The sequence below is a fragment of the Lynx rufus genome, unplaced genomic scaffold (genome assembly GCF_022079265.1).
Source record: "Lynx rufus isolate CCGP_SWC_20201006 ecotype Redwood Valley unplaced genomic scaffold, mLynRuf1.p SCAF_10, whole genome shotgun sequence".
Classification (NCBI taxonomy): Eukaryota; Metazoa; Chordata; class Mammalia; order Carnivora; family Felidae; genus Lynx; species Lynx rufus.
In genome coordinates, this window is record NW_025814824.1 from 16648434 (window position 1) to 16669452 (window position 21019).

General features: G+C 40.0%; 1 protein-coding gene across 1 annotated transcript in view; it reads right to left on the minus strand.

Annotated features, from left to right (window-relative positions):
* Nucleotides 1-21019, minus strand: part of TRPM6 (transient receptor potential cation channel subfamily M member 6) — a 124853-nt gene that overhangs the window by 50518 nt on the left and 53316 nt on the right. Inside the window, exons 19-25 of the mRNA XM_047096114.1 lie at nt 17674-17820; nt 14783-14911; nt 13182-13433; nt 11399-11573; nt 11080-11194; nt 6809-7002; nt 3341-3473 (exon numbers count right to left, since the gene is read on the minus strand). Of these exons, the coding sequence (XP_046952070.1) occupies nt 3341-3473; nt 6809-7002; nt 11080-11194; nt 11399-11573; nt 13182-13433; nt 14783-14911; nt 17674-17820 (1145 nt within the window). The remainder of the gene's footprint in view (nt 1-3340; nt 3474-6808; nt 7003-11079; nt 11195-11398; nt 11574-13181; nt 13434-14782; nt 14912-17673; nt 17821-21019) is intronic.

The following is a 21019-nucleotide window of genomic DNA, read 5'->3' on the forward strand; positions in this document are numbered from 1 at the left end:
GGGAATCTGCCTAGAAAGTAAAACTGCCCATATCCAACCACCTAAAAATCCTTCCTTAGTTTATAGTATAAAGTAAGGGACTCTCCATGACCTTGTCCTCATTCATAGCCTAGGGCAGTGAGGTCATCTTATCTATTTATTCCCCTTTGAAGGTTTAAAAGAAAAGATGTATTTTTTTTAATATGAAATTTATTGTCAGATTGGTTTCCATACAACACCCAGTGCTCATCCCAACAGGTGCCCTCCTCAATGCCCATCACCCACTTTTCCCTCCCACCCACCCCCCTCATCGACCCTCAGTTTGTTCTCAGTTTTTAAGAGTCTCTTATGGTTTGGCTCCCTCCCTCTCTAACTTTTTTGTTCTTCCCCTCCCCCATGGTCTTCTGTTAAGATGTATTTTTAAAAATTTTTTTTTTTACATTTATTTATTTTTGAGAAACAGAGTGAGACAAAGTGTGAGCGGGGCAGGGGCAGAGAGAGAAGGAGACACAGAATCTGAAGCAGGCTCTAGGCTCTGAGCAGGAGGTCAGCACAGAGCCCAACACGGGACTCAAATTCACACACTGTGAGATCATGACCTGAGCCGAAGTCGGAGGCTCAACCGACTGAGCCACCCAGGTGCCCCTGTTAAGATGTATTTAAAAAGAAATCACATTCATAGCTTTTTAGAGCCTTTCTAAAAATGTTTATTTATTTTTGAGACGGAGAGAGACAGAGTGTGAGCAGGGCAGGGGCAGAGAGAGAGGGAGACACAGAATCTGAAGCAGGCTCCAAGGCCCGAGCTGTCAGCATCGATGCCGACACGGGGCTTGAACCCACAAAGTGTGAGATCATGATCTGAGCTGAAGTCAGATGCTTGAGCCATCTGAGCACCCCAGAGCCTATTTTTACTTGCATCATACCCTTACTATTGACCAGCACTCTGCCACACAGTCCATCTGTGTTACCTCATGTAATCCTCAGCACCTCTAAGGGGTATATCTATTTTTGTGTACATCTTGCAAATAAGAAAACAAAGACCCAGAGTAAATTGGCCCAAGTACATAGAGCTAGTAAATAGCAGATGCAGGCCTTCATCCTGGCTCTATAGACTCCTATCTGGGTATGTGTCTCCTGGAAGACCGAGAGCCAGGCTGGCCCATGGAACTCAGTGAGCATATCGATAACGGAGGCAGAATGTGAAGAAGAGGAACAAGGTAAGAGAAGGTCATCAAGCTCTGGCCTAAAGATATTATTTAAGGAAAATAAAATTTTGTGGGCTCAAAAACCAATTCTATTTGATATTTTGTTCTCAATATAAAATTTGGTCTGAAATTCAATCAGCCACCTAAGTACATATCTACATAATATGGTATCATTTGAAAAGTGCAGAAAAGGGCACCAGGGTGGCTCAGTTGATTGAGCATCTGACTTCAGCTCATGACATCAGGTCATGATCTCATGGTTTGTGAGTTCTAGCCCCACGCTGGGCTCTGTGCTGACAGCTCGGAGCCTGGAGCCTGCTTCATATTCTATGTCTCCCTCTCTCTGCCCCTCCCCAGCTCACTCTCTGTCTCTATCTCTCAAAAAATTAATAAACATTAAAAAAATGTACAGAAATATCCATAGTGAATCATTTATAGAGTTCTTTGTGTAATTCAATTAAGGATTCACTATCTATCCATTTGGATATCAGAAAAAAATGCATGCATTATTAGGTATAACATTTTATTTTGGGGCATCTGGGTGGCTCAGTTGGTTGAGCGTCTGACTTCAGTTCAGGTCATGATCTCTCAGTTCGTGAGTTTGAGCCCCGCATCGGGCTCTGTGCTGACTGCTAACAGCCTGAAGCCTGCTTCGGATTCTGTGTCCCCCTCTCTCTGCCCTTTCCCCGCTCATGTTCTGTCGCTCTCTGTCTCTCAATAAACATTTAAAAAAATATTTTTTAAACATTTTATTTTTTAACTGTTTATTTATTTTATGAGAGAGGGAGAGAGAGAATGAGCAGGGAGGGGCAGACAGAGAGGAAGAGAGAATCCTAAGCAGGCTTCATGCTGTCAGCGCAGAGCTCAACGCGGGGCTTAAACTCACAAACCGTGAGATTGTGACCTGGCCCAAAATCAAAAGTCAGATGCTTAACTGACTGAGTCACCCAGGTGCCCCAGGTATAACATTTTATAGCCAGGTCCGTGTATATTTGAAAATGCAGGAACGCCTTTAACTTCTGTCAATTTGCTTTGGTTACAAAAACAATTCTGTGTTGTTTTTTTTTAAAAAAATGCATATAACAATGCAGTCTTCCATATTTTAACACAATGCCATGTACGCACAATTCTCAGTACAGCCATGATGGCTTTGATCCCACAGTTTCTGAATATGTTCACTTTCTCCAATACATTTTCTCTTTCCTCAAATCTCTCAGTGGCCTCCCTGCACTGACCCCCCAAATCACACATACCCACAGGCACCATCAGATGGTCCCCTGGCCTCGACAGCTGTGTGCCCGCATCCTCCTGAACACTGGCCGTACTCTCTCCAGGCGCCCTGTTTGAGGGAGATGCCCAGGGCCTGCAGTAAACCGTTCCTCGGGGACTGCACTTCAGCAAATCACCTCCTCCCTCCTGTTTCTGCAGCTTCTCCCTTGCTGGTGAATCATTTCCAGGACCACACGCGTTTATTGTGTTACCTCCATATGAAAGGAAAACAAGAGAACCTCACCTGTCCTCATCTCCCCAGTGCAACCAGGATGCAGCCCTCGACCTTCTCCAGTCCTACCTGCTGCTCATGGACGCACCTTGCTGCCTCAGGCATCTGCATTTGCTGTTCCTTCGATCAGGTGTGCCATCCCACTGGATGTCTCTGCCTGGCCCTCCCCTCTCAGTTCCCCCCTCTGCGACTCCGCAGTGACCTCCCTGCCCCAGACTACCCCAAGGAGTCCAACCCAACCCCCAACTCTGGCAGACCCCTCCCCAACATCATTTTATATTCCCTTACGCAACTTTATTTTCTTCATCGCTATTTAACTGACATCGAATTACATATTTGTATGTGTTTCCTTGTTTGTTATGTGTCCTCCACCCCGCCCTCTTACTGGTCTGCCTGCACACACTAGAACACAAGTCCTACAAAGGCAGGGACTCTTGTCTCTTATTCATCATTTATCACTGGTGAATGGAAGAGCGTCTGGAACACACATAGTAGGTCCTCAATGAATACACATCAATTCTATAAATATTATACACTGACAAAAAAAATTTTTAGAGAATCTAAACTTCTGGGTTTTAAAAATACATCTTTCTACTTCTTTGGACATTTTAGTAGAATCAGGTTTGGGGAGCTGGAAAAAACATGTATCTTTTACCTTTCTGATGTTACTCGGATTCGTTCCTCACAGCTGTAATTCAGTCTTTCCATCTTCTCGTGGAAGTATATTTCCACACACTGTTCTTCAAAGTCATGAAGTCTCTTCAGATCCTCATCACTCAGGTAGAGTTCTGTGTAAATAAGTATGGCACATTAAAAAAAAAAAATCATAATTTGCCTTTAACAGGAAGCTGATACTGAGTAGGCGGGGCTTTTCTTCCACTTGTGTTGAAAACTCTATGAACTGGACCTCGCGTGATAAAACTTTGCTGCTCTATCACACCAAATTCTTAATATTAATGGAGAGGCAGTGTGTAGAAACAAATAGAAACACCAGATTGGATCTTGCCTATTTGTTGTATAAACAGGCATGGGAATTTGAACAGGACTCATGTGGAACAGACACTCTGTTCAGTATGCTCATAGGTTAGAATGTCTCTACCCATTTACAAAAATCTGCTACCTTTATATGCATATGGGTAAAGAATCTGGTTGCCTCCCTCTCCTCTGCCAACTGTTTTGTCTATCAAAATGACAATAAGTAACCTGTAGGTTAAAATCAAGGTTAGATGAAGTCCAAGTCTGTTAAATTAATCCAGCAAGTGTCAGAAAGTTTCATGTTGTTACACTGAGTTTGTACAACATAGTTTGAACTGCATAAGTTCACTTACATGTGGGGTTTTTTTCTCAGTAAAGAGTAAATACCATTTTTTGGTAAATACTGTAAATGTTTCTCTCCCGTAAGATTTTCTTAATAACCTTTTCCTTTCTCCAGCTTGCTTTATTATAAGTCTCAGTATATAGCACATATAATATCCATGGTGTGTGTTAATTAACTATGTTATAAGGCTTCTGGTCAACAATAGGCTATCAGTAAAGTTTGGGGGGAGTCAAAAGTTATATACTGATTTTTGACCATGCAGGGGGCTGACATCCCAACCCCAATGTTGTTCACGGGTAAATGGCACTAAGTTACTCTACTAGAAACAGAAACATTATTGCCAGTCAGTGGCTGAGGCTGTCCACCTTCCTTGACATAATTATAATTAACTCACAAAAAGACACATCACTTCATGATATTATGAAACAATTCTGTGTCCGACTTTGATGATCACATTCCATCTACCACCTTGGCTCTCACTCTGATCTAACAGAAAAATATATTAGCTCTTGAGCAGGTTTCTAATACTTGGAAAATATATAAATTTTATATTTGGAAAAAATATAAATTAACTTAGGGAAAAAAATAGAGTTCCCTCAAACTTATTAGAAATGCAAACATTCCATTATTTTCCAATAATATAGGCAAAAAATATTGATTTTATGGCATGAAAGAATCTCTCAGAACTAAAAAAAAAAAAAAATCCAGTATCCTCACTCACAAACTCAAAATGCCTGTTTGCATCAAAGAATCTCTTAAGAATGAGGAACTTTACAGTTGTTATGATTTAATCTTTCTGTGGATTCCTAAGAGCAAACAACCCAAGGACCAATCCCAGTGACAGCTGCAGCCTGCATGTGTGGAGCGTTCTTGTGACTCTCCGCCAGGTGGCACTGCAGCCCCAAATGCAAACGATCTTCAAAACAGGATGGGAAGAAGTTTCAGAAAAATTCAAGAATTTTCCAGAACTCAGAATGAACACACCTCCATGCTTCGGCAAATTTACTTTCGTTATATACCGGAATCACCCTATAAGCCCAGATGAAGGCAAGCCCCAAATGTGGCCAAACCCCAGCCAATTCCAGGATCTCTCAGGTGGTCCACATTCTACTGTTAACTTGCAGCAGGTTCACGGACAGGCCTGGGACCGCTCTCTGTTAGAAGCCTAAAGTTTAGAGTATAATTAGAAACCTTTAAATTAACTTCATCTGTGCTTTGGCTTCCTTATAAAGGCTGAATCTCTTGGGGGGCAGCGGATGGAAAAGAAAAATAAATCTCCGAAGTGACTCAAGAGGAGAAAAATACTTCACTGAGCCAATTACCAGCAAGAAGAAAAGCATATCATCCTATCAACCTTGTAATGACACCTGTCCCCCTAAAAGCCCATAGAAATGTATAAATAGTGCGCAATCCATTATCTGAAACTCCTGGAACCAAGTGTGTTTTAGAATTCAGAATTTTCCTTTTCTCAATTTAGAAAGGTAATACAGTACATATACCATAAATGCAGTAAAATACCTAACTGAGGCTAGGGCAGTACCCGAAAATCCAACACATTATTTCTGCAGCAAAATCAATGAATATTCACACTACAAGGGATAAAGACAATAAATGGCTTCACATTAGTTCCATCAGCCTCTTTTATCCCTATGAGTCTCTAACTTAAGAAGGGGGAAAAAAAGCTTTCCATTTTCAGGCGTACTTTGGATTTAGGGATTGATATAAAGGATTGTGGGTTTATGCCACCCATTTCCTTTATATTCAGGGACTATCTAAAAATGGGCATGGCACCAATTGTGAAATTGCTTGAAAGGAACTACCAAAAGATCTGCAAAACCACAATAAGAAATGTTCTATTATAGGGGCGCCTGGGTGGCTTGGTCGGCTAAGCGTCTGACTTCGGCTCAGGTCATGATCTCACGGTCCGTGAGTTCGAGCCCCGCGTCGGGCTCTGGGCTGATGGCTCAGAGCCTGGAGCCTGTTTCCGATGTTGTGTCTCCCTCTCTCTCTGCCCCTCCCCCGTTCATGCTCTGTCTCTGTCTCTCTCTGTCCCAAAAATAAATAAACGTTGAGAAATGTTCTATTATAACAGTTAGTGTGACAGTCATTTCGTGCAGGTTAAGATATGAATCAGCAAAATTAACTAGGAGATTCTCAAGATACGTAGACTTAAGCACTGCAAAATAAATAAATACATAAATACATAAGAAAAGTAAAGAAAAATATAAAAATGAGAATCCACATTTCCACATCCTGAATTGTTCTTGAAAAATGAAACATTCATACAGAATCACCTCCATTCTCAGTAGATCAGAGAACCAGAGAATCAGGACTCTGGTTAACAAGTGAAGCTGTCTTATCTCTTCCCCTTACTCCACAAGACCTTTTGTAATCCCTTTCTATGTCAATCCTGTCTTCCATAACAGGGAAATGAGTCTGGGTCACTGTGACTACTCCCTAGGAGTTATTCTAATGCCTTTCCAAGTAAGGAGAGAAAACAAGGTTTTCTAGGCGACAGAAAGCCTTTGCACACTTACGGGGAAATTTTGTCCCTACCTATCTTTCTTTCGAAGTATCGGTTAATCTTGGCAAACGTACTACAACCACATGATGGAATCAATGTATTTACTCAGATGCAGGTCCTCTATTTACTTAGACCCAAGTCCTTAGCAGACACTCGATCATCAGTGAAGTCCTAGAGCCTTCCATCCTGTGCCCGGAATTTAACTGACAATGTTCCAGCGTGTCTTCACGTTGGATCTCCACTCTTAGTCTCATCCTAGTGCCCCACCAATGAAAACTTACTTAATCCAACATCACCCTCGTCTTGGTCATTTGGAGCTCGATGATGGCAAAGACGGCGAAGGAGGAGTCCCACATGGCTCAGCAGGATGAAAGGTGGTGGCAGCCAAGGCTTCTTGTGATAAGTCATGATGTAGCGATAGCGATTGTACTTCCATAGTTTATTGGAAATGGATTTCATATCCACGTAAACATTACTGCAAGTTGTAGTTAAGACAGGGATAACTTTTTAATATGGCATCCTGAAACATCACAGATCCTTTCTCTACTTTCCAACTTTTTGATTGGTTCACCTGACCTTCCCAGCCTTAGCCAATAAAAATAATATCCATTGCCTTTGTGATTCTTCTTCCACCCCAAAAGATACATTAATCACCTTCTACAGTAAAATATCCTAATCAGAATAAACAAAAAATAGGAATGACAATCAGAGAGAAAATGCTAATGTTTTAAATGCAATGAACAGAAACTGAAACTTTACACTATTCTTGGTACACCATCTCTTCTCACATAGGAAGTTCTTTTCAGTCCATAATTCACCATTCACAGTAACTACTGTTAATGTTTCTCTCTATTATCAGCCTTGTGAAGAGATTCTCCTCATGTCAAACATGAGAACTGATAGAATAATCCTAGTTAAAACACACCCAAAGGAAAGAATGGTAATGAAGAAGCGACAGGGAAGAAAAATGAATTCACCCTAAAATAATCAATAAGGGCACCTTCTATGTAGAAACTAAACAAAATTACTTAGATTAACTTTACAATGAAGGTAATCCCTTATCAATAGGCTACCTTAGATGATCCCTTTTACATTAATTTTAATATGTAGATACTAGGGTAAATACTGATATTATAGAACTGTCCATGAAGTTGTGGTAGGTGGTACACTTACTCCAAAACACCGTATCATCCCTAATTACTTAACTTTAAGTCTATAACACGATAAGTGCAGGGAGAGGACACAATGGAATGTCTATCTTAACATCCTGCTCAGGCTAATATAAAGTTTGGCTTTTATAGAGAAAGATGGCAAAGTGGCACTTGAGTAGGACAGGAGAAATTGGCCAGTAAAAAGACAGGCAGCCCTAAATGTGAGCGATCATAAAAACAAGGAACCAGAACTATCCTGGAGAAAGCCAGCTCAGAATAAGAGGGAGGGGGAAGTTTCACAGAATCCATAGAGTGGATGATGGAAAGAAAGAAAACTGGGTTTGGCAGAAGAGACTCATAAATATGGAGAACAAACTGAGGGATGCTGGAGGAGCTGTGGGAGGGGGGATGGGCTAAATGGGTAAGGGGCATTAAGGAATCTACTCCTGAAATCATTGTTTCACTATATGCTAACTAAATTGGACGTAAATTTTTAAAAATAAAAAATAAAATTAAAAAAAAAAGAAAGAAAGAAAACTGGGTTTGCTTTGGTTTTGTGAGAAGGGGGTGGGTACAGAGAGAATCCTAAGCAGGCTCTGTCCTCAGTGCGGAACCCGATGTGGGGCTCAATCTCACGACCATGAGATCATGGCCTGAACTGAAATCAAGAGTCAGACACTTAACTAATTGAGCCATCCAGGTGCCCCAAAAGATAGAAAACTGGGTCTTAACATAGTTCTCAAAGTGTGGTCTGAACCACAGCATTAGCATCACCTGAGGACATGTCAAAAATGTAAATTCATGGGCCCTAGCCCAGAACTACTGAATCAGAAACTCTAGCAGAGACGTAACATCAATCTGTGGCTCAGCAAGCCCTCCAGGTGATTCTCCTGCACCATCAGGTTTGAGAACCACCAGGATTAAATGCCAGTCACTCCGAGTGTAACTACAGCTTGTCCACCAGCAGGTGGCAATCTTCACAGTGTATTTCAGGGTGGTGGGGGGGGAGGGGTTGTCTGTTTTTGTTTTTTTGTTTTTTTGTTTTTGTTTTTGTTTTTGTTTTTTGTAATTCTTGCTATGAAGAATTTAGAATGGGCACCTGGACAAGTAGTCATATCTGGGGTTTCTCAGCTCATTGGTCCTCAGGCTGTCCATCTCTAGAGAGAGACAACTGTCTATGTGAGGATTTCTCAACCTCTCTTTTGACACCTGCCATTTTTTTTTAAATTTTTTTTAACGTTTATTTATTTTTGAGACAGAGAGAGACAGAGCATGAACGGGGGAGGGGCAGAGAGAGAGGGAGACACAGAATCTGAAACAGGCTCCAGGCTCTGAGCCGTCAGCACAGAGCCCGATGCGGGGCTTGAACTCACGGACCGCGAGATCGTGACCTGAGCCGAAGTCGGCCACTTAACCGACTGAGCCACCCAGGCGCCCCAACACCTGCCATTTTTGAGAAGCAAAAATCTCATACCCACTCTAAATATTATTTGAAATGTCATAAATAATAGCTATACTAACTAAACACCAGGATATGTTAGACATTTATAAAATGGTGGGACTAAAAGAGATGACAGTTACATAAGCTTGTAACAAACAGAAAGGTACATCTTCCCATATATTTGCAACAACAGTCATTTTTTTTAGTATTCTGATTTATTTTGCTCCCCTCCAGCCCTTTGCTTCCCTATTTTCTTTACTTATATTCCACTGCATTGGTTTCTCTTCTTTTATATTGCCCTCTTCAGTGGGGTAATCAATGAATAAAATACTAAGCACACTGCCTGGCATAAACGAGGCATTCAAAAAATACTAGTTTCCTCCCATCACTGCACTTGATTTCTTTTAACCATTGAACAAATATATTTATGCACTCTTTTTGGTACTTGGGAAAATTTTTTCAGCAAAAAAGACAATACGATATCTTGTCCTTGAGGCACTTATATTCCAGTAGACAAAAAAGACAAACAGGAAAAAAATATATATAAAATATAAAACTTGTATATACACAAGTGGGTACAAAGAAAGAAGAATAAGGGGGACCAGGCAAAGAGATGGCTGAAGGAAAGGGCGGTGTGCTTTCAAATGCCATCCTTAAGTTAGGTCTAATTAAAAAGGGAACATTTGAGCACAGGCTCGAAGGGGGTGAGGGAATGGGTCCCACTGATACCTGAAGGAAGAGCACTCCAGGCAGAGGGAACAGCAACTGCAAACACACCTGTGCTGGTTGAAAACCTATGGGTGTGTGTTGGGGGGGGGGGCGGGGGGCGGGCAGTGTGGTTGGAGGGGAAAGGGTTAAGGGAAGAGTAGTGTGATGTGTGATTTTAAAAGCAGCAGGAAAACCAACTCACCAGGGCTCTCTAGGTCATGGTAGGAATTGTGAAATGGGGAACCATTGAGGGTTTGGAGCAGAGTAGTGACACCATCTGACATATGTCTTTGAAGAGTCATTAGGGACAACTGTTGATACGAGTATATAGGAGCCAAAGACAGAAGCAGAGAAATAAGTAGGAGGCTCTCCAGTAGCAGTGGGGTGGTAAGAGGTGGTTGGATTGATGATCTATTTGAAGGCAGAGTCAACAGGAGTCCCTGGCAGTTTAGAGGTAGAGACATAAGTAGCATTAAGAATGACTCCAAGGCTTTTGATCTGAACAACTGGGGAAATGGAGATTTGATGGAAACTTGTGGTCTTCTCCCTAGATTTGAGAAAGATGACAAGTAGAATAAGTACATGCTGGCAAAGAGAGGAGATCAGGTGGACATTTAGAATTTTTAGAATTCTATTATACTTCCAACCGGTAGCAGATAAGGGGGCAGTTGGAGCTGTAAGACTGCAGTTCAAGGAAGAGATTCGGGCTGGAAATACAAATTGGAATTTGTCAGCATTACAGGAAACTGACCAAGATCACCAAACAAAATGTAAATAAAAGATGAGCAAGGTCTGGGCCCAGGGAAGTTCCAAGGTTAAAAGGTTGAGGAGAAGGAGATGATCCAGAAAAGTAGACTGAGAAGAAATGAAAAGGGAGAAAGAGGAAGCAAAGAGGAAGACATACTGGAGCCAAGTAACGAAAAGTCACAAAGAAGCCCTCAGTCAGCTTTTAATCTCAGCAACAGTTATTCTTCCACGATTCCAACTTACTACTTTACTACAATGCATGATCTCCTTTCATTCTGCTTTTATTACTCTCTCCATTTATTGGGTTTTTTTTTTCCTTTTCTTGTGCTCTCTTCCCTTCCTACCAGTAGTTTCATGCCCATGTTTTAGAACCATAATGAAAAGGGGGAGAAAATGGCACACACAAAAACCAAAGGTTACATACCCAAAATATGAGAATCTACTCAAAACAACTGCCCCCATTTTGATTTAAATAAAATAACCATATTTAACTAAAATAACCTACTTGAAAAAAGCAATCAACAGGTTCACCATGATGATATACTGCACGAAGAGGTAGACAGCTTGGAGGAACGGAGTAAGAAAAGAACCAGGAGGGCAAGACGGATGGCTTGCACAAACTACAAATAAAGAATTTAACAGAATGAGAGATACGATGAATCACAGTCCTATGGTTCTACACAAATATTTATCACATTAACTTAGCAGAATACCATAAATTTTTGACATCTTTAAGATCCAGATGAATATTTTCCAGATTGTTTTTTTACTCTGAGTATCTACAAGGGTTTGATTTCTGAACGATGCCAAAATCCCCAACACACCATCTATATCTGAAGCATAGACTTCTCCATATATCATCCAGTATGGCTCAAATACAATATCTCGAGCAAGGCTCCAAGATGGCAGTTGCTTTGGTGAAAGAATGGCCTTGCGTGCCACTCCAAAGCTCAGCAGGACGATGGCCATCATGATCACAATGTAGAACATGTTTGCGGTCTACAAAATAACAGCACAACCAGAACTTTACCTCTGATTTTAAATTTAGAGCAAATCAAACACCAGCAGCATTCATAATCACACCTCCCAGTATTAAGACTGTCTAGTCATTGACCAAAATGCCGTAGTCCATGACTAGCTGGGTTTCCTTTGGCTAAACCATTTCCTTCCCTCTGCCACAGCATGTTTCATGTCAATGTCTGTCTAAAAACATAGATGTGTTGAGGGTGAAGAATCTGTGCTTAAACAAAAAATAGGGAGTATTCAAATTGGTCAAAGGAGTCCTTATCCCTAAGGTTATCTTCAGGAATCAATTAGAGACTGAGAAATGGATCAGGTCATGTTCATTTCACTTACTAAACGTACATCAATTCAACCCTTTTGTTCACTTATTTCATGAGTATTTCATGAGCTCCTCTGAATTTCTTAGCCTCCCTTCCACAAAGCTGGTACCATATGACCTATTCTAACCGATAGCCTGTGGAGTGGCAGTGAGTTATTTTAATTCCTGCCCAGAACAGTTAAAAGCTGTTAAACTTTCTCCATCCCTCTCATTCCCCACCACAGGAGACCTTGGAATCCATGTTATGTTGACATGGGACCGTCACAAGATAAAAGGATTCTTGATCCCTGAGTTATAGGGTAGAGCTCAGCCCCCATGAACACTCACTAAACTTTGCATTAGGGAGAAATAACTTGTGCTAACTCACCAAGATGTATCAGTTACCTCAGCACAACCTATCTGATAAATATCAATGCCACCAAGACCAGAGAACATTTCTTGTTTAAAAATATAAAGAAAAAAAAATGCTAAATATAAGTGTAAAGAAAGAAAAATCTGTCTTTGGAGTCCTAGAGGTTCTCCCTCTTCTGTTCTCCTTTGTTCAAGCACTACCCTTCTCTCTCCAGAACTTGCCCCATCCCTGCCAGTGAGTATTCCACAAGGAAAAGCCAAAGATGATCTGGAGAGGACTTCCTAGAGGGTGGGTCTCAGGTCCCTAAGCCAGTTGGAGAAGGCTAACCCAACTGCACAGCAGGCTCAGATGACAGAGCCAGATGGTCCAGATTTGAAACCTGACTCCCCTACTTATGCCCTGGGGAAATTTACTTAACCTCCATTTCCGTGTATGAAAAATATGGACAACAGTAACAGTGCCTGTCTTAATGTTATTTTGAAGATTAAATGAGTTAATAGGTACAAGTACTTAGAACATAGTGTAGCCCATAACGCATACTACTTAAGAGTTGGCTGGGGGTGAGGAGATAAAAAGATGCATTGAAAGTGTTAGCAGAAAATATTACTGGTGGTAGCCTCACACAAATCTGACCTTCGAGAATCACTGTGCTCAGAGACACATTTGATTCAATCATATCTTCTGGCCATAACCAAAAGGCTAATAAGTGGAGTCTCCTAATCAACCACCCAATATACTCTGCAAGGACATTTGTTAAATATGAGTTTGTGGTTATAAAGAAAGCAGAGATGACATGAGCTCAATGTCTGTGCTTCTATAAACAATTCTAAAGATTAAACTACTGGATGTGAACCATGAAAGTAGGTAAAGTCATTAAAAAGGACCCCAGAACACACAAACAGATCGTACTCACCATTTTTGCAATCATGGTCACATATGGACCTACGTGTTGATTCACGGCAAAGAAGTCCAGGAGCCGTGAGAACCAGAATATGATGTCTATGCAGTAGATTAGTCTTCCCGCTGTGTGCAAAGGAGGGTCGCCCCACCGAAGGCCAAAACCAACTGAAAACAGGCCAATAGCCACAGTTTCTATTAGGTTCCAGTACTCACTAATCCATACCTTCACCTTTTGAGTAAACTTCCCAGGTTCTGAAATACAGACCTAAAAGAAGAAAGAAAGAGGGAAATTTAAAGAATGGAGTGTGACCCAAGGGGCTCATAATACTGTTCTTTGGTACATCAACTGCTGGCTTAGAGAATAATTTGAACCCCACCAAACCTTAGATCACAAGGGTATTTTAGAGCCTTCAGTTATCCTTGGCCAATGAATTATTAAAACGGTTCTATAAATGCGTTTTAATGTCACCAGCTATTTGAAAAACAAACCAGAAAAAAACAAAAAAGAATACGTTTTCCTAGCTTTCATTAATCCTAAGCTAACACAGGGGGCCACCAAGACATTTAAAAACTCAGTATTACCGTGGGTCTATTACAGCTACCTTTCTGTTTTCATGAGGGAGAGCCAGTACAGAGGAAACTGGTTTGAAACCAAGGAATCCTGTAATCGAGTCCTGCTACCACTACTTAGTGAGTCGTTGACAAATCACTAAGAATGCCACATTAGAAGTCACTAGTATAAGAAATTACCCCTGCAAAAGAATATCAGACAAATTCAAACGTAAAGTCATAAACTTATTTTTCCCGAAGCATAAAAAATGGTGGCATTCAGAGGTTTTTCTCCTGAATTGTTTTCTATAAACTCCACGATACTGACTAGCAGGCGATACAGGTATAATTACTAAGAATACATTCACTTAGTATACAGTGTTCATCATATTAGCTCCAGGACAAAATGAATGTATGTGAATGCATATACATAGAGACACATATACACTGACATGTAAAACAAAGTTATAGCTGCATATGATTATAGTTAAAACTGCATGAATGTTACCTCTGGGTTTTTTTTAAGCAACTCGCTTGCAAAACCAAAAATGAAAGTTTTGTTTTGTCTTTTGGACTACTTGCCTCAGGGATTCTCAGTTTCAATTTTCAAAGGTGTTTAGGAAAATAATTCAAAAGCCATCAATGAATTCTTTCCTTATTGTACAACTCTGGCCACTTATTTGCCTACTGTAAAATAAGGCTGACAAGGTACAGTAATGGTAGGCTATAAAAATCAATCTAATTAAAAAGAAAAAAACCTTCTGGGAAATCAAACAGTTGGAGGGTCTAACAACAATTAGATAGCCTCACTCTAAGACAGATAAACACACTTGGACGTCTTTAAAAATAACTGCTTTCAAAGAGCAGCAACCAGCAGTAAGTCTTTGGCAAGGATTAAGGGTTGAGATCAGAGATCTTCCCCTAAATACCCTTTCTATCCCAAGCAAATCAGGATCAGCATTGCCTGTCTCGCCCCCACCCTTGCTGTATCTGTCCGTTTTCATCACGAGCCCAAAACACCTCTTCCTAGAGGTGGAGAAGACAAAGGTAGAAGGGGCGACTCACCTCCCTGACCTTCTCAATGGCATTGGTGAAGATATAAATGATAACAAGCCACTCTTGCACGCTGGGCTGGGGCTGCATCTCCACCAACACAGTGTAAGTGAACAGCATGAGGAATGCCAAATATGCCATCTATGAGGGGGACACACATTCCCTGGACATGAGTGAGAGTCGTAATGGAGAATGCCAAGTAGACACAAACCGAGCCAAGCAGAGACACAAAGGAACTTCAACATGATAACATGGAAATATAACTTCCGTTTACGCAGAACCTGATTTCAAGGAAAGTACAAGAATGTACAGTTTTCTATGCCAGAATTTAATGAAAGCAATGAAGACCGCTGTTCCCAAATGCATGGAATGGGGCACTGTCTCATCTTGTTGGCTCCTGACCAGAATTTCTGGAACCCGGCCCATGCCGACATGGACACCGTCAGGCTAACGACAAACCGAGAGAGAATCATACACTTTCCCCTCCCTGTAAGCATAGAAAACACGTGCCCCAAGTACACCAAGGAGCAGTATCAGTCGGTGTCTATTTTCGAATGTAATAAAATGTGACATTAGCTTCTGCTGGGAGTTTTATTTTATGTTGATAAAAACATCCTGGTTAGCGGGAAAGTATCGTCCAACTGTGAGTCCTTGTAGTGAAAGACTGTTCACATTTTTATCTTCTGCACTCAAACTAACACATGGTAGACATTCAAGAAATGCGTGTTTCATTTTTAACTATATATATTAAACCTAGATTTCCAATATCTTCAAAAAATTAAGACACACTAAGCACACACATATATAGACAAATAGGGACTAATAGCTTTGTAATCTTTTCCAACATTCTTATTATCTTAAGATATATTCCCAGAAGTAGAATCCCTGGGCATACACATTTAAACCCGTGACAATGCTACTAAATTGCCCATCAGAAAGGCTTTACCAGTTTCCATAATCACCAACAATGCATCAGACCGTGCAGTTCTTTTAATGGCTTCAGTGACAATACATAGTGCTAGCTGATCGACAGATGTATTAAAGCCCCAGATCAATAGCGAGGGACATGTGTGTGTGTGTGTGCGCGCTCATTTTCATTCTCAAGGAAGTGAATCATATTACTTTAACCTGAATCTCTATTTTCAGATCTTTCTGAGCTCTACCTAAGCTTGGTACATTACCCTCCCAGTAGAGTTCTACACAGAGAATGGCCAAAACCCCTTCTAACTACACGGTAGTCATTGTATATACCATGTGTGGTATTTGGGGAAGGCATGGTGGGTATTGCTGCCTATGAGATAAAGAGTTTAGAAAAGCAAGCACATAAGAAAGTTATGGTAAATTCTGTTAATTCTATATTTCTCGAAGTTTATTCCTCAAAGTCTAAGCATGTTTGATGACCACTTAGACACATAATTTAAATAAATTTGTTCTATCAAGTAATCGTCTTTTTTTTTCCTTTTTGTCATTGGCTTCATGATGACCAAACACTAAATCACCATAGATATTGGTAACATTGCCCCCTGATACTTTCTTTCTTTGCAACTCTTAAAAGATCCAAAAATGTTACATTTTTTCTTCTTCATCATCACATTTATAACAAGATACTGCTTCAGTAAACCATGCACATCATAACCGAGCCATGTGACATCAAGTCAAGAACGTCTGTGTTCACTGCTAACACTGTCCATTATGGGGAGGCAGACCCAGGTGGCTAATTTGTTCCATTTGTTTGTTAACTATGTGTTGTTGCTGTTCTCTTTGCTTAGCTTTACTCCTGTCCCTAAGAGTTCATCGGCTGGAGATTTCCAAGAACAGAAATACTTGAATACTTTTTTCTCAATGACATGACTATGGCTAAAAGTCTCTCAAAGCTACTATCAGAGATTTTGGGATATTTTGTTACACATTCACAAAAAATGGTGAAACCTCATCATTTGAAGGAAGATTTGATTTTTGAAAGCGGAACTATGTACATATTTAGTAAGTATATGAAATACACGTTTGGATGGGCAAGTAAATATTTTGCAATGTAACACATTTAGATAAGTGTCCTTTTATAATCGTACTTCAAATGTTTTAGAAATACACAATTTGGCCAGGAGCAATTTAAAGTATAAGTAAGCATTAGAAAAATAAATGTTATTAAATAAATGTGAAAAGCACTCTTTACATTTAAAGTGCAGTTAATGATTTCTCTGTATCGCTACTATCAATATTAAATGTATTATTTATTTATAAAATTAACTTCTGCAATGTCATTGTCCTCCAAGGCAGAGGGGGGTGTCAGAAGAGGAAAATGAAATGAAATGAAATGAAATGAAATGAAATGAAATGAAATGAAATGAAATAAAATGAAATGAAATGAAATGAAATGAAATGAAATGAAATGAAACAAAATAAAATAAAATAAGATAAAATAAGTTTTATTATTCTCTCTATATTTATAATCATATGTGATTGAAGACAAAAAGCAAACACTTTGCATTTTTTGTTCATATTACACATTACACCTACAAATAAAAAATCAACTCAACTGCTTGATTTCTTTGCCCAAGATGAGAAAAGGATCTACAGCCATCACTTAATTCTACAACCACTACTGTTAATTGGCTGTTCCACAAAGTTGCACAGGCTCAGTCCCAGCAGAGCTAATAGGAAGCGCTCAGGAAAGAAGAAAATTCTTGTTCTTTTACTCCCATAGTAAGAGAGATTTGCTACAACCTGTCCTCACCTCCCTCCAATCTTCTCTCCTACCTCCTCTGTGATTCCCCTCATTTTTTGTTTCTTATCGCACTTCTACATTTTATCACAAGTTGGCAAACCAGGCATATCATTATCAAAATCATCATTAACTATTGACCATCATGAAGCCTATTTTTAATTGCTGCAGTGAGACCAACCGTATAAAACCAAAACTTGACAATTGGAGCATTGTAGAACTCATAGATTTTCCTGGTCCATGGGAGGCTTTGGGGACCACTCTTTAAATCAAAGTGCTGATTTTCATCTAGTTTCTCATCAGGGCCTCTCTCCAAATCACGGTCTTTCTGCAAAATAAATAATCATTTACTGTCAGAGCCTTAACTAAAATCCTGATATTTGCAAACATCCAAAATATATAACTATTTATGAACATAATACATTAGAAATTAATTGGGCACCCACCTGCCAAATTATAATCTTAGTCTTGCGAGGAAAGAAAACTACGTGTATTGCATAAATCTCTGACTTTTGAGGAAGAAGCCCAAGAGATCTGTGAAATGCAAGCCAAGTATCCAATAATGAAACCTAGTCAGACCAAGAGTAGTTCCAAGGGTTTAAAAGTGGTCCCTGCTCCTATTCTGCTTAACCTCCTTTGTCAGTATTTTGAAACCTAAAGATATCGTAACATTCCCCTGAAATCATTAACAGATAATACAACTATCTCCATAATAGAGGAAGACAAAATAGACACCCATCGATGATGTATTTCCCAAGTCCTAGGAAAGTTGGGCACAGCATGAGTTTTAGAATTTTGGCTTTGATAGCAGACATGTAGCCCTCATTGATGGCAGGGGTGCTGTGCCTAAAGTCCATGGACTCTCTGAGCTTCCAGGGTTCCTTGAATCCTCCTGCAACTATACGCCAGGATTTGTGTTGTACATGCAAATATTTCCAAGGAAAGCATCAAATCTTTCACCAGTTTCTTACAACAGATGTGTCAGTCCAAAGGGGTTAACCCTTGTAGGTGATAAGCAATAAGCATCTGTGTGGCAGACAAGGGGATGCATGACCATGACTACACAGGTGTGCACACAGGATAAAAGCCTTGTAAAAAGTGGGGGGAAAGAACTGAAAAGAAAAGAAAGTATTACTTGTAGCCTGGTTGTTTTGGGGAAGAGGGAACTTAGGAATGGTAAAAGAGAAGCAAAGAGATGTCACCCTACTCTATAAAGGTCTGTGTGGTCCTAATTTTTAAACAGGAAATGCATTCCTTTTGTGACTTTAAAAAATATTAAATGAAAAGAAAGCCATGTTCTCTGATGCTTCTTTGACAAGTACGTTTCTCATCCTATCCACCAAAGATCTCTCTCTAGTTGTCACACCTGCAAGACTGGTATGATTTTACAAGACAAGGAATAAACGAAGTGTTGCTTGAAATGTCCATAAAATTGAGAAAATGTAATTTTTGAGGCTTCTGGCTTCTAGACAGGTTATCTCAGTGTCTGATTGATGGCTGTCATTCACATCACTTTGGGCAATGAAATTGGGGTTGTGACTTAAAAGTATAGGAACTGATCTGGTTCCTAACAGGTTTAGACCAGCCCAGAGTTAAAATAGCTTAGAACCAATAAGAAAAGTCGTCATTTACTGTGATTTTAATGACATCAGTACCACTTTAAGAAGACCCCAGAAAGCAATTTAAGTAATGACTTTGTGAGTAAATAATCTCTCTTATTATTTTTTTCTAGGAATTTCTCATTAGGTCTTACTTACTCTTGACAATTTGGTATGCGTTATAAAGCCCTAATTGGGCCTCTCTCTAAGTTGAATTCAAAGACACCCAACTACCATGAGGAAGACAATGTGAGAATATAAATTCAGATTCAGGACTTTCCTTCTTTCACCCTTACAAGAAGGTAAACATAAAAATGTTTCACTTAGCTAACTTTTTTTCTATTCAAATCTCAACATCATCAATCAAATGGTCTCTCTCTCTCTCTCTCTCTCTCTCTCCCCCCCTTCCTCTCCCCCTTTTCTCTCCCCTGTCCTCTCTCCCTCCTCTTTCTCTTTCTCTCAAAGGAATCTGCTATCAGCAGGCACACAGGATAAAATTATAACTACAACAATCAACTCTACTAAAATTCATACCTATTTTCCATTGTATTACTATCATCTTCCCCACTTAATGATGGTCTGATCAAACACATTATTGTTCAACTTTCGAAAACATTTTTTCATTGTAGTTTATCAACATGTCTAAGAACTAAACTCCTCTTTCTCCTTCCAAACCTGCTCCTTTTCCAAATATTCCCATATCCTTTCAAGATGCCCTTGTTTTAACCATCAACTTCTTGGTCGTATTTGCTACCTCCCTTTCATTCATGCTCCATGTTCAAACTCTATTTGATTCTTCACTTAAGATTTCTCTTTTCCTCTCTATGCCCATCGCTACTAACTCTGGCCAAAGCCCGTAATCCTCCTCATCCGGATGGTTACACCAGGCTATGTTCTCCCTGTTTTCAGCCTATCTTCTTGCCACGTCATCCTCTACGCTGGAGGCAGAATAATTTTCCTAATGGTCAGAGCATCTTGCTACTGTATCACATACATCCACAGGGTCTCCATTACCTACAGAAAAAATACCACATTCCCTCATAGGATATACAAGAGTCTCCATGATCTAGCCTCAATCTACTTTCCCAGCCATACCCACAAATATTTCCTCCTTGTCCCATATCCACTATAACCTGGGCTCTAGCCAAGCCAAGGAACATACGATGTTTGACATATGCCTTGCAATTCCTGCCCCTGGGCCCCTACCTACTATCTGTCCTTCCACAGAAATGCTATTTCCACATAAGTCCATCTTAACCACTACCTCATTCATGAAGCCGCCACCAATCTCCAATCCTCACTGACTGACACCAGATGAGAAGAATCTTCTTCTTCTAGTTAAGGCATTCTGCCATCTTGCTATAATTTGTTCCTAAGAAAGCTCCTGTCATCAAAAGTCATGCTTTCAAAGGGCTAGCAGCTAGATAGATTAAACTTCTGATGGCAAAGTTATTTTACTGTAGAGACTTCAGTAAGGGCTTTTATAAAACCTCATGAAGCAGATGCAGTGGTTGAATCTACACAGCTTCAGAACAATGGCCTTCCTTTTCCTATCACCGGTGGTACTTTCGTTATATTCGTTATCACCCACTATTACCACAAGGACAAACTACAAAGACCTGCTAAAAGAGCATCTACCTGTCTTCACTCTTCTCCCAAAATATAGAATACAAATTGTATTCTTCCACTAATCAAGCATATTATGTTCAATCAGCATTGTGAAATCTTACCGTCTCATCAAATGCTGACTCTCTGCTTAGCAAAATTCCAAACACAAAGCAGGTAATCAAAAACTATTGCTCTAGTTAAATTCATAGACAAGAGAACATTGCTACTATGATTATAATCCATTCAGAACAGGGCAAATTTGAAACATTTTTTAATAAATGCTTTAAATTGAATAATGCTGAGGTATCGCAGGTACTCTGC